The following is a 13,733-nucleotide window of genomic DNA, read 5'->3' on the forward strand; positions in this document are numbered from 1 at the left end:
TTACCCAATTATTTTTTACTTTTTAGTGTTCGTGGTTATTGAAGTCGGTTTTTTTTTGAAAACTTTATTTCACATTTTTTTGTGGCCCTATTGTACTAAAATATGATATGCCTGGTTAAAAACCTACTGTTTACTAAGCTATTACCCTGATCGCGAACAATTTACTCTTATCCACTGAGGAGTTCTGTTCTCTATCTCCGAAGATATTCATCAGATCTTCACCGAAATAAAATAGACCTCTCAAGTATGTCCTACCAAACTGAAAAAGAATCGTCAAAATCAGTTTATATTTGGCGGAGAAATCGCTTAGCAAACATACAAAAATAAAATTAAAAAAAACATACAGTCGAATTGAGAACCTCCTCCTTTTATTGAAGTCGTTTAAAAACACCTCAAGCACAAGGAGCGCCGGAATAAACTATGTGATGGCACAACCCGAAAAAAAAGGTATATATCTATATGCTATTAGAGGTAAACGTGGAATGAAAGTTAATTTAACCTTTTTTTGGCATGTTGCAACAGTTACTTAGACTGAAGCCACACGATGCGTTTTCCGTGCGTTGCAGCGCCGCATCGCTGTGGATTTGAGTATTGGGTGCCACACAGGCATTGCACCTCTCTTTTCAGAGTTAGGTATGTGCGTTTTAAGTAGGTAATTAAATATTGTGCGTTCTCCATAATGTTCTCAAAGGTGTGTCAAGTCTACCAATTCGCACAAGGCGACTATGGCCAAAACACTCACTCTGAGAGGAGACCTGTGCTCTGTAGTGAGTCGGGGATGGGTTGATCATGATGATGATGAATCTTACCTTTTCCTTCAGGCAGCATAGTATCCCTCACAGAGCCCTCGATATACTCCAAGAATGTCATAATCTTCGCCAACCCTCCGGTCAATTCGATTTCTGGTTCATCGCGAGCGTCAAAGTTTAGCGCCACTGCAACTGGGGCTCCAGATGCTGAGAAACGAAATGAAAAAGTATTCGTTTCGGGAATATTAGTTACAATCGGTTATCGGACGGTAGGTAACTATTGTTAGTCTGTTATTAGAAACAGTTAGAAACTACAGAATGTTTCGATCATCGTTAAGGATTCGGGCATTTTTATACCGGGAAATTTAAAAAATATCTGGAAGTAGCTACCGAGAATCTACTGACTGGGCTGTGATTTATTGGAGGATTTCTAGTAATACCAACTACGCATGGGTAAGTGTAAGTGATGGATTTAGTAGACAGGCATGCAATTGGTTCTTTTAGTTTTAACTCCCTAACGAGAGTAAGAGTTATTACGCCTTTAATAGTAACAGAACAATTTTCTTTCGTCTCAAATGCCTTTACTCACAATCTTCTAATACGACGCTAAGGTCAGCAGCCAGTAGTGGCTCCCAGCATTCATCGATGCAGTGCGCGTAGTCACGAACTGCGATCTCGTGTTTCAGGAACTGTTCCAACTCCGCCTTTTCGTAGAACGAAGAGACGATCATCCTTGAAACAATAAAATCATCCTTGAAACAATTGAAATTATTGTTCACACCCATCTCACGTCCAACTTCTAGCGAGGAGTCTAGATATGTCTAGATAATTAGAGTCTGTAAAAAGAGGGATTAGGGAGAAGGATAAACAACTAACGTCGAAGAATACCTATACTGCTAACCAGCAGCACTCAACATTCGAGGAACTAAAATCTAAATAGTTAGGTACAGTGAGTTTTATGAGCACCAATAGTCACATTCAAACTGGAAATCAACAGCTCGATTGCGGTAGAAAGACAGCTACAATATTACGATCGCAATCGCCTCTTATTGGTTGACGCTCGCTCACTATTGGCTACAATGTATTGTTGCAACAAGAATCGTATGAATTCAGCAAATTACAACAATCGTGATTGTAATAATGATTGACGCAGATTTTTCGGAATCGACCCACAGGATTCTTATATAAGATATTTGCTATATCGTGTTTCTAACTTCCATCATTCTCTGCACTTCTTTTTAGTAACTTTAGCCTATTTATTTAGAATGTTAGTCTAAGCAAGTCAGCTCCCGAAAGGTAACAACCAAATACTTACTCAATGACCGGTTCCTTATGCTCGTGTCGCATAGGCCGTGCTGTGAACTTGGTATCATCATTTTCTCTCGTTCCATCTGGATTAGTGGTCAAATGTGCTAAGACGTCGCCCAAGTTTGATGCGCCTAGGAAATCGCTTATTTCTGAAAGAGAAGATATTATAGTTGAGAAATGCTAGGAAATTTTGGGATCGCAGATTTTTAAAGGTACATAGGTACCAAAATTATTAAGTGCTATGATGATGGAAAAAGATGGCGATTGACTAAGGGATTGGAAAGGAAGGCACCTGTGACTATGCACTTTCTTTGCCCTCTCATAATACCTCAGACAAATTGCATAATTCCGACATTTCTGTAGCAGCATTACCTTCCAATTTTTTGATGAACCCAGAGATACCCGACTTCTCAGAACAAAGCACGCGTTCCAACCTAGACCTTGGATCTGGTATCGTATCTGTCAAGTATCAATGCCAAGCAACAAGCACATCTTGTATACCTAATGACGATCTTGCAATTTCCGAGTTTCTTCTGCCTACTGATTTGCTAACTCAGTGTCTGACACTGAATGATAGCCACGAAGCTCATTTGACATTTATTTTTAATCCATTGAAGGTTTTCTACGAAAACTATTTTAATATCACTCAGTGCAGCAGCAATGTAGAACAAACCAATGTCAAATGAGATTGGTGGCTAAGATTGAGTGCTAGACACTGAATTAGCGAATCACCCCGCGCTCCTACTCTGCAGGAAGGACATTCAGAACCGACTGGTTCAGATTCACTTGACGACTCGAAATTACTTCATAAACATTTTGAATTAAAAAGAATTATTCTATAAAATAAATGAAAGAGACTTTAGACTAGGTACTTACCAATATAATATCCCTTGTCCCTCAGCCTAGTAATAGTGTAAATGGAGTTAAGAGAGTTGCCTCCTAACTCGTAAAATCCGGCTCTCACGGACAGAACTCCTCGCACCGCCCTGCCCAGGACTTCACCAACGGTTTCAAAGAGGACACGCGCGGCTTCTGCATCCTTGGGACTCACTCCTGAGTAGTCTATATCTAGTGGTATTGCGTCGTCATCTGTTAAATAAAAAAACACATGAAAGCGAATCCATATAATCAAGTTTTTTTTTAAAGAATTGGCCAAGTTTATCATGCTGACTAATATTCCCCTTTCCCCTCAAATTAAGCGTAAGGTTGTGCTAGGAGTAGGTACGACAATAGTGCAACGGGTGGAATTTGAACCGGTGACCGTTCGGTTTTCAGTCCACTCCTTTAACCGTTGAGCTATCGAGGTTCTAAAGTTTTCAACCAGGGATGTACCTACAGTTGTATATTATATCGAATTTAATTCGATCAAATAAATGTCTTAGCTCACTACGAGAGTGGTTTTATTAAACTTTGGCGAGCAAACGAGCAGACAGGTCACCTGATGTTAAGTGATTACCGCCGCCCATGAACATTTGCAGCATCAGAGGAACCGCCAATGCATTGCCGGCCTTTCAGGAATCATTTGGTCCGCCCCATGTAGTAATCTAGTGGGAACACCGCCGAAGGGAGTTGATTCCACAGTTTTCATGTGCGTGGAAAAAAGCATTTCGATTGAAATGGGTAGGTAGAATAATCTTCCTTCTTACCATTATTATTTGTGTTTTCATACATTTTCAGTAATCCTTGTCTGTCCACTTTACCGTTAACGAGCAGAGGTATTTTGTCTATTATGGTTACCTGAAATATAAAAAAATTTAAATCACAGCTTTAATTATTAGTAAGTTTAAGTTCTCAATATTTTGCAGTCTAAATATGTCTTATCTTACCTGTGGTATCATATACTGTGTAAGGGAGTTCTTCAAGGCAGCCTCGATATGGTGACCGGCTAGCCTGGCATCTGGCTTAGCTGTTACAAAAGCCAGGATTTCTGGGTTGCCAGACGTTAGACCATAGCAAAGGACGACACCTAAGGAAATGCGTTACTTATTAAAAACAGACGAGAGATTATTAATCGGCAATGAAGACTAAAATCCAGCAGGACAGTTTCTGCTGAATTGCCCGCTTTACTAGAATTATCAATGAAATTACAGTACGCGGCCGAAAGTAATGTACATCGACCTTTAGAAGGAGATAGCAAATTTGTAGAGCAATGTCTCTGTCGTTGAGACCGACAACGACTTTGCAATCGTAGGTCGCAGCAAACTGGATTTTTGAAGTGCATTGGTAAACAGGCTGCGACTTTAGTTGTCTCTGACTGTAGGTTGTAATTATGGATATCGTCGGGTTATAAGATTTTTCACAGTTGTCTTGAGTTTTTAAGAACGTCTTTTGCGTCTGGATTCTATCTTTTGCATGTCGTCATACTGACAAATCGGATGTAGCTTTCTTAGAATCCAAATGTAGTTTACAATTAATAACGTAAAAGATTCACGTAAGTTGCGTGGAAGCAACCGGCTGAACCCACAAGATGATATACTTAGTTGTTTTGTTACATATTGTAATTTTTTACGATTTAAAAAGAGCAACTGCTGAGTTTCTTGCTGGCTCTTCTCAGTAAAATCTGCATTCTAAACCAATGATAGAGTCACAGACGTATCATAAGAGACACTAGTTGTCCTACATGAAATTAAATTTTGATAAATATAGGTAGGTTTAGATAACCTACCTTTTTCAACTCCCTGTACGCTGTTGACAGCTCGCTCAACTTCTAACAGATCTACCCGGTGTCCTCTAATCTTGACTTGCGAATCTGTTCTGCCAGCAAACAGAATCATTCCCTTCTGGAGGATGCCGAAGTCTCCCGTGCGGTATAAGCGGCTGAAATCTAAACAAAAATAATATTATGAAACTTGGGTTTGTTAATAAAATCAGTAGGTACCTTATTAGTATTCTACATTTGCGCGAGCGGTGATTAAGCCATGGTTAAGACGGTGGTCTTCTAGTCCCGGGGTCCGGCGTTCGATCCTGAGAACGCACCTTTAAGTTTTCGAAGTTATGTGCGTTATAGGCCCCATCTCCACGGACAAGAGAATTGGGGCGATAGTCTCATCTACTCATGTAGTCTCGCCGTGCCACCAAATTGGATAAATAGGTACAATTCTTATAGACCAATCTCCACAGTGCGATACTATCCCCGACGATAGTAGGTCGGACTCGTTGCAGTTCCCTCTCCCGTGGTGATGGCGCCTAACCTAAGCGATTAAGTATACATCACTAGGAAACCTGCATGCCTAGGCCTGGGAGTTCTTCATAGTGTTCTCAACGGTGTGTGAAGTCTGCTAATCCGCACTTGGCCAGCGTGTTAGACTGGCTTAACCCTTCTTATTCTGAGAAGAGATCCGTGCTCAGTATTGAGCCGGCGACGGGTTTATCATGATGATGACGTTTTTGCGATGCTTGGTTTTGAGACTTGGATTTCAGACACGAAGAATTTTATTAACGTCGTGTCCCAGAAATTGATCCACGCGTTAGAAGACCCAAAGTCCTACACTTGAAGATGAAAACGGTTTCCAGGTTGCGTCGCACTATCACCAGCCTAATGACCAGTTTTCTATGATGAATGATCTATATTACACCGTCATATAAGATCGGTCAGAAGGTATATATTGGTCAGATGAGATGGCAGACTTTCTAAAGCTATATTTACCAGGATGGGCGGCGTGTGGGTTGTCACAGAACTTCTCGGGCGCCTGTCCTCCTACGTATCCTCTTGCCAAATTCCGCCCAGCCACCCACACTTCACCAGGTTCTGACTCCCTGGATGGGTTCATTTCTTCATCTAGGAGGTATACTGCACAATTGTCTAAAGGTGCGCCTGTGAAAATTTTAAGTGATTAGGTATAGTTCGCAGTTTTTATGATTCTAGTATCCTGAGCCCTGACCATAGATTTACAATCGTCCTACTGCATTGATCTCAACTAACTTAAGAATTACTTAGGTAGGTCAAAATAGTGTTGAACTTTGTAGCGAAATCTCGAAATGTTTGATGTATTTGAGAGTTTCGCTAACAATGTTTATTTCACAAAGTTTGAAGGCCGGGCTATAATACTTATAAAGTCAGGTAAATAATTTGGAGGAATCAATATCAAATTATAGGTACCTGCTAAAAATTAAGTTTTTGAATAAAGTTTTTGAAACTTTAAAACACAACAATGTTTGATTTCTTCAAGCCTGAAGTTATTTAGCATAGATACCTAAATATTATAAATGCGTAAGTGTGTTTGTTTGTTGGTTTGTTGGTTTATTAATTTGTCCTTCAATCACGTCGCAACGGTGCAACGGATCGACGTGATTTTTTGCATGGGTACCTATAGATAGATAAAGACCTGGATAGTGACATAGGCTACTTTTTAAAAATCAATCAAAGAGTTCGAGATTTTTGAAAAACCTAATTCCACGCGGACGAAGTCGCGGGCATCAACTAGTAGATACCTAAATGTAAGAACTTACCTATTGGAATAGATGGGAACATATCCAGCTGTGCAACCTTTTCAAGCACGAAATACGTCACGTCTCCCATAACTTCAGTACTTCCGTAGAAGTTAGCTAGCTTATACCCGTTCTGGTCAGTAAAGTATTGGAAGAACTGAGATGCTAGGTCTTTGCCGAGGGTCTCGCCGGAACAGATCCATAGCTTGAGATATTGAAGAGGCCTTTCGGATGGTGTCAGGGAAAGGTACATCAGAATTGAACGGAGGAGAGTTGGTACAAGGACCAGCCGTTTGATCTGAAAAATAAAATTAGACTGATTGTATCTATACTGTAACTGCTCTTGGCTACGTTAAATAGAAGATGTTGTATAGAAGCAGGCGTTAGTTTGCGGAAATCCATGATATATAATGAACTAAAAGCTTAATTTGCTATAATCTGCTGAAACAGATAAAATCTGCAAAGTGCAATTGTGGATTGTAAGGTCTACATCTCCTGGGGATATGCTCTGGAGTTGGGGCGAAACGTGCGTCGAGTGTGTTTTGGGATTTGTGTGGTGCTGCATGGTGGTGGTGCGTATTGCTTGCCTGGTGGCTGGTTTTTTCTGCATGTTTAGCAGTGGTAGAGGGGGGGGGGGGGTGCATGTCGCATGCTGCATGTTGCACCATATTGATTTTATCAGTTTCAGCGGATTATAGCAAATTAAGCTTTCAGCTCATTGTTGAATAGAAGAAGTCAGTAACTTTCTAGTAGAATGCCTCGGAGTAAAACATACGTTGAGTGTCAACATGTTTCACTCCGGAGCATTATAAAGAGATATATATTTAAAAATGCACAATTGCAAAGTGCGCTCTTGACCACAATTATAACAGCCAGCACGAACAGGATCCAGTGGTAAGTGAATCTGAAACCTGTACCCCTAATTGATTTCCATACACACGTCATCATATCGCTTGGAGAAATGGCCTTGCCAAGGGTGATGTGTAGCCACGATCGAAGCTAAACCGGAGACACTCGTAGTTTAGAAATTATAGATTCCCAAATTGACCTTGCTGCAAGTCGAATCCAAACCCTCCCACCCCACTCCCTTAGACCACATCGCTAACCACTCTGCCAGAGTGACTGTCAAAAGCTCTTTTACCTGAAACCAGCTTGCATATCAAAAGAGCTTACCTGATACTCAGCCAAAACCCGTACCAACTTCTGAGGGTCCCTGGTAGTTTCTCGTGACAGTATCAACAGAGACCGTCCATGTAGCAGAGGGCCCCAGATCTCACACACTGAATCGACGAATGTAAGTGCCGTTTTCCATACACATGTGCTTTCCGTGTCCGTGTAGGGGAAGGTACGGAACTGCCACCAGAGGCGATTGCAAATCGCTGAGTATGGAAGGCGTACTCCTGCAATTAAATTATAAATGTTATTTTAATTACTTAAAAACGCATTAACTCCGTAAAAATGGAAATAGGTGGTTTCAAGTAAATTTAGGGTGACGTGCGGATGTGCGGTGCGTCCCCCCGCCTCATACCCTGATTGTGATTGCCATCTAAAACCTGTAGCGTACTATACTTACCTACTGAATAAAATAAAATATGTTTGGATTTGAATTTCTAGTAAGCATCTGACCTTTTGGTATCCCTGTACTTCCAGAAGTATACAGAATAATGGCGATTGAATCAGCGTCCGTCTTTACCAGGACTTCTTCATCGTTAAGCCGGTCCGCTGGTAAGGCACTGGCTTCCAAAGACAACTCTTCGAAGGATATCGCTGGAACTCCACTACCGGCGAACATGGATGGGTTTGCTGAAAATAATGTAGGTAACTTTGCCATTAACCTTTCACCATGACGACTACCATGGAAGATGGATTGTTCAGATTGCATTGTTGTAATTTGTTCACATCTTGCGGCGTGAAGATACAGTAAGAAGCTTATTGTCACAGGCAAAATTTAAAAGTTTTTTCATCCGGCAACGACACTGAAAATGCGCCATCCCTAAGAGCACTTACCTTGCTCAATGGCCTGATTGCTTAGCACCAACAATTAGATGTTTTTAATATTAGTAGCGACTTCGTCCGCGTGGATTTAGGTTTTTAAAAATCCTGTCGCAACTCTGATTTCCCGGGATAAAATTGTATGTACTTTCCGAGGTACGAAGACTAAGGCCTTATAGGACACGGAAAGTTGGGTCACTTTATTCAGTTACAGTTAGACTAGTTGATTACCCAGGCGAGATTGCTTGGGTAAGTAGGTACTAGGTAACTAAGGCTGAGGCTGAGATCTATAGAGCGCACTTTGACTTTGCTCAGACTTAAGATTGAGTTAAAACGGAGACAGATTTTTGCGAGAGATATAGCTCTGTCTCGTTTTAACTCTGACTTAAGTCTAAGCAAAATCAGAGTGTGCTCTATTGATCTCAGTCTAAGGGTGACCTTAGGCTGAGATCTATAGAGCGCACTTTAACTTTGCTCAGACTTAAGATTGAGTTAAAACGAGACAGATTTATGCGAGAGATATAGCTCTGTCTCGTTTTAACTCTGACTTAAGTCTAAGCAAAATCAGAGTGTGCTCTATTCACCACACTCTTAGACTTAGACTACAGACTTAGACTAGTTGCTTACCCAGGCTAGATTGCCTGGGTAAGCAACTTCATCCATTATTTAGAACACCTTACCAGTGTCGTCATATATGATGAGTGATGGTTCGGCGTCTTTCAAGATGTGCGTGATTCTTCCTTGTGGGAAGCTCGGTTCCATCGGAACGTACGCTGCACCAGCTTTCCAAGTCGACAACAGGGCTATGACTGTGCTGTAAAAATGTTTATTTACCTATAACATACCTAAGGAAATTTTTACTCAATATCAGTAAGCTTCGTTTCACACCATGGCGCGTTTGGAAACCTCGTAGGTAAGTAGTAGTTTTACATGCCGTAAAAAATATCACAATTTTTTTACTGTTGGTACCTATTCAAAAAGTGTACTGGGATATTCAGAAAGTGTGTAGGTAGTTGAAACAAAATCTTTTGAGTTTTGAATACCTATTCGAATACTTGAAGTTTTGAAGTTTGGAACCCTGGCCATGTAGAAAAAAACCAAAGATATGCTTGGGCAATTTTTTTTTAGAAATTAATTATAAATATTTGTATAGTAAAAAAATATAAGTAGGTAAGTACTTACCTAAATATATATTTTTATTTATTTGAGACAACAAAAAATTACAATTGTGTATTAAAGACTTGCTTATGCTCGCGACTTCGTCCGCGTGGACTACATAAATTTTGAATCCCTATTTAACCCACTTAGGGGTCGAATTTCGAAAAATCCTTTCTTAGTGGATACCTACTCTTTACAAAGAACACACCCTCAAAATGTCATGTCTCTAGGACCAGCGGTTTAGGCTGTGCGTTGATATAAGTCAGTCAGTCAGGACTTTGAATTTTATATATACCTTACCTACAGATATAAAAGAGCTAAAGCTTCCTTACTTATGCTTAGGCTGCATGCATACAGCGATGACATAGTCCTGGTCTCTATTGGGGCCGGTGGGACGAGCGTGGGCCGCCACAGCCCTCGCCATAGCATTCGTGCGCCCTTCCAGCTCTGCATAGCTCATTCGTACGTTGCACGTTTCATCTACAGGACACAGAGAGAAAAGGTACGTAATGCCCCGTCCTTTCGTTTGGCTTGTCTTGGCGGGGACACTGCCGTGCCCCTGATGTTTGTAATTGGTTACATACTTTTATCCACCAACAAGCTTATTTTTTATTATTATTCAGGTACACTGCGCTGCAGAAAGTAATGTACCTACATAGACATTTAAAAGGAGATGACAGATTTGTAGAGCGTTGTCCCTGTCATTGAGACCGACAAAATGTCATATAGGTATGAGTGACATAGAGACAACGCTCTACAAAGCTGAAATGTCCTTCTAAAGGCCGATGTACAATACTTTCTGCGCGTACTGCACAAGTTAGCCCTTGACTGCAATCTTACCTAGTGGTAAGTGATGATGCAGTCTAAGATGGAAGCGGGCTAACCTGGAAGGGTTATAGCAGTTTTTTTTATTAAGCCCATGCCCTTTAGCTTCTACACGGCATCGTACCGAAACGCTAAATCGCTTGGCGGCAGGTTTTGCCGGTAGGGTGGTAACTAGCTACGACCAAAGCCTCCCACCAGACCAGACCAGGAAATTATAAAATTGCAAACCCCTGCCAGGGGTCGAACCCGGGACCTCTCACTAATAAGACCACAGCGCTCACTACTGCGCTAGGGAGGAAATTTTTGCCCTACAACAATATCTACTATACTATTGAAATTTTCTCCACGTTCTTGAACCTTGTAAGTGTTAACTATAATATTTGTGAGTGTTTGTAACTCCTCGCAGTATTTGCGAAAAAACTGAAACTGCTTGAAAGAAAACCAACCAACCACCATAAAATTTATGCTATCAGGTTCGCAAACATAGACTTAATCCAGGGAATAATAAATATTGTAATTCGATACAGTAGGTATACTATACGTATACCATCGTGAAAAAACCTGCATGCCCGAGAGTTCTCCATAATGTTCTCAAAGTTGAGTGAAGTCTGTCAGACTGGGCCAGCGTGGCAGACTATGGCTTAAACCCTTCTCATTCTGGGAGGAGACCTATTCTCAGTAGTGGGCTGGTAATGGGTTGATCATGATACCCAACCACCCAACCCATCTCAGTTCGATACTCCTATTGGTTTCAAATAGCAATCGTAGCGGAGCGCTAAATGACTTTTCCCAAAAGAAAATAGTCACATTTGAAGTGAACCTGTAGGGCGATTGTCTAAAACCTGCATCAATCATTATTACAATCTCAATTGTTCTGATTGGCTGAATTTGTGCAATTCTTGTTGCAACAATGCATTGTAGCCAATAGTGAGCGAGCATTAACCAATCAGAGATGATTGCGATCGTGACATTGTAGCTGTCAAGTCAAACAACCGCGGTGGGGCCCCTGGATAATATTATGTAATGCACTATATCGATCATGAGCGAATTCATACTCCGACTCGCACCGAGCACTGGCCGATTTTCGGGTGGCTGTGCCCACAACCTTTTTTGAGGGCTGAATCCGTGCATTCTCATTACCTTTAGAATAGAATAGAATAGAATATGTTTTTTATTCATGTAAACTTTTTACAAGTACTTATGAATAGTCAGGTAGTTTTAATTTATTACCACTGGTTTGGAATGCCGTTCCTACCGAGAAGAACCAGCAAGACACTCGGCGGTTGCTCTTTTTAATTTTTCAATTTACAATGTTATTATACCGTACTATACAAGCCATTGCAGCCTCGTTACCCGTGCATTGCTGGAGCGAGTCAAAGACTACTTTCACCAGACTATGGCAAAGCATAACTAGGGTTGATGCTAGATTATGGAGGAACAGTCATATTGAAATAGGTGTATACTGTATAGTCCGCGACAGGTTGAGATGGAAATCTGGGTATGTGGCGGACGACGCCTTGTACACCACTTGTACACCCACACGTCACCCGCGCTCGCCCACACTGGGTTAGCGCGGGGGCTGTAGAGGTGTGCAGGGTGTTCCTTCGCCGATTGTCATCTTCATCTGTCGCGTACTATAATACCTTCAGTCTAAGTTTTCTTGTTTTAATAGGTACCTACGTGATACACTTGACAGAGCGTTAATTGTTGTAATTTTAATGTTGTGGCATACCTACTTGACTGTCCACTTTCCAATTCTCCCAAACAGCTGCCTTCCTGGTGCACTCGCACAATGTATGTAAGCATTGGTCTAACCTGAGTAAATGAGCGCAGTTCTGTCGACGCCGCCCATTCGTGCCAGGTGCTCGGTGAGCGGCGCGGCCGGCACGGGTACGCGCGCGCCCGTCACCACCGACACGCGCGGCAGTGAACCCATGGTCTATCTGAACAAGAAAAGAAAATGGCTTAGAGTTGTTATTCTAAGGGGTTAGTATATACTGTTCAAAGTGGTGATAGCCCAGTGGTTAAAAAGTCGGCTTCCTATTCGGTGGGTCCGAGCTTCGATTCCAGGCACGCAGTATGCATCTTTTCGTAGTTATATGCATTTTAATTGTAAATCAATTAAATATGAGTTGTTATAAGGGTAAAAGAAAACATCGTGAGGAGACCTGCATGCCTACGAGTTCTCCATAATGTGCTCAAGGGTGTGTGTCAATCCGTACAGTATGCGGCAGAAAATAATGTACATCGGCCTTTAGAATGACATTTTGGCTTTGTAGAGCGTTGTTTCTGTCACTCATACCTATATGACGTTTTGTCTCAATGATAGAGACAATGCTCTACAAATCCGCTATCTCCTTATAAAGGTCGATGTTCATTATTTCTGCTGCGTACTGTACTTGGCGTGGTAGACTATGGCTACTGCAGTTTTACGATGGCCAAATCCTTCTTATTCTGAGAGGACACCCGTGCTCAGTAGTGAGCGATGGGTTGTTAGGTAACTTTTTGTTGTTGGTGATGATGATGATTCTTCTAAATCTGTTGGGATATAATCAGAATAGAGTCCGTCGTGGAAACGGGAGTAACCAAAAGTATCATAGTTCACGACATACGGAACTTCTAACAAAACGTCGAGGTGTTGACGTCTCTGGCAGGCGTCAATTAATTAGTACATTTGACGCAGATAGCCCTAATGTAGCCCTATTTTTCATAGCCAGACTGAACGATATAGCCTAATATTTGACACTAGTTTATGCTCGCGACTTCGTCTGCGTGGACTACACAAATTTCAAACTCCTATTACACCCCCTTAGGGATTGTATTTTGAAAAATCCTTTCTTAGCGGATGTCTACGTCATAATAGCTATCTGCATGCCAAATTTCAGCCCGATCCGTCCAGTAGTTTGAGCTGTGCGTTGATAGATCAGTCAGTCAGTCAGTCAGTCAGTCAGTCACCCTTTTATATATTTAGACTAGCTTATGCTCGCGACTTCGTCCGCGTGGACTACAAAATTTCAAAACCCTATTTCACCCCCTTAGGAGTTGAATTTTCAAAAATCCTTTCTTAGCGGATGCCTAGGTCATAATAGCTATCTGCATGCCAAATTTCAGCCCGACCCGTCCAGTAGTTTGAGCTGTGCGTTGATAGATCAGTCAGTCAGTCAGTCAGTCAGTCAGTCATTCAGTCAGTCAGTCAGTCAGTCAGTCACCTTTTCCTTTTATATATATAGATAAAGTCGATTCAGGATCAAATCGCGAGTTCGGTGGCAGTCA

At 41.5% G+C, this 13,733-nt stretch overlaps 1 protein-coding gene across 2 annotated transcripts in view; it reads right to left on the reverse strand.

Moving 5' to 3' along the window:
* e (nonribosomal peptide synthetase ebony) overlaps positions 1-13,733 on the reverse strand; it is a 79,753-nt gene that overhangs the window by 4,724 nt on the left and 61,296 nt on the right. The window contains exons 2-15 of one of the 2 annotated variants that reach the window (XM_069506851.1): positions 12,276-12,403; positions 9,968-10,115; positions 9,158-9,291; positions 8,112-8,288; positions 7,659-7,885; positions 6,507-6,783; positions 5,704-5,871; positions 4,723-4,881; positions 3,884-4,023; positions 3,704-3,794; positions 2,934-3,146; positions 2,065-2,206; positions 1,339-1,481; positions 810-956 (exon numbers count right to left, since the gene is read on the reverse strand). In XM_069506851.1, the coding sequence (XP_069362952.1) occupies positions 810-956; positions 1,339-1,481; positions 2,065-2,206; positions 2,934-3,146; positions 3,704-3,794; positions 3,884-4,023; positions 4,723-4,881; positions 5,704-5,871; positions 6,507-6,783; positions 7,659-7,885; positions 8,112-8,288; positions 9,158-9,291; positions 9,968-10,115; positions 12,276-12,396 (2,287 nt within the window). In that variant the 5' untranslated portion in view covers positions 12,397-12,403. The remainder of the gene's footprint in view (positions 1-809; positions 957-1,338; positions 1,482-2,064; positions 2,207-2,933; positions 3,147-3,703; positions 3,795-3,883; positions 4,024-4,722; positions 4,882-5,703; positions 5,872-6,506; positions 6,784-7,658; positions 7,886-8,111; positions 8,289-9,157; positions 9,292-9,967; positions 10,116-12,275; positions 12,404-13,733) is intronic. The other variant, XM_034981483.2, reaches the window with a different exon arrangement.

The sequence above is a fragment of the Maniola hyperantus genome, chromosome 24 (genome assembly GCF_902806685.2).
Source record: "Maniola hyperantus chromosome 24, iAphHyp1.2, whole genome shotgun sequence".
Taxonomy (NCBI): Eukaryota; Metazoa; Arthropoda; class Insecta; order Lepidoptera; family Nymphalidae; genus Maniola; species Maniola hyperantus.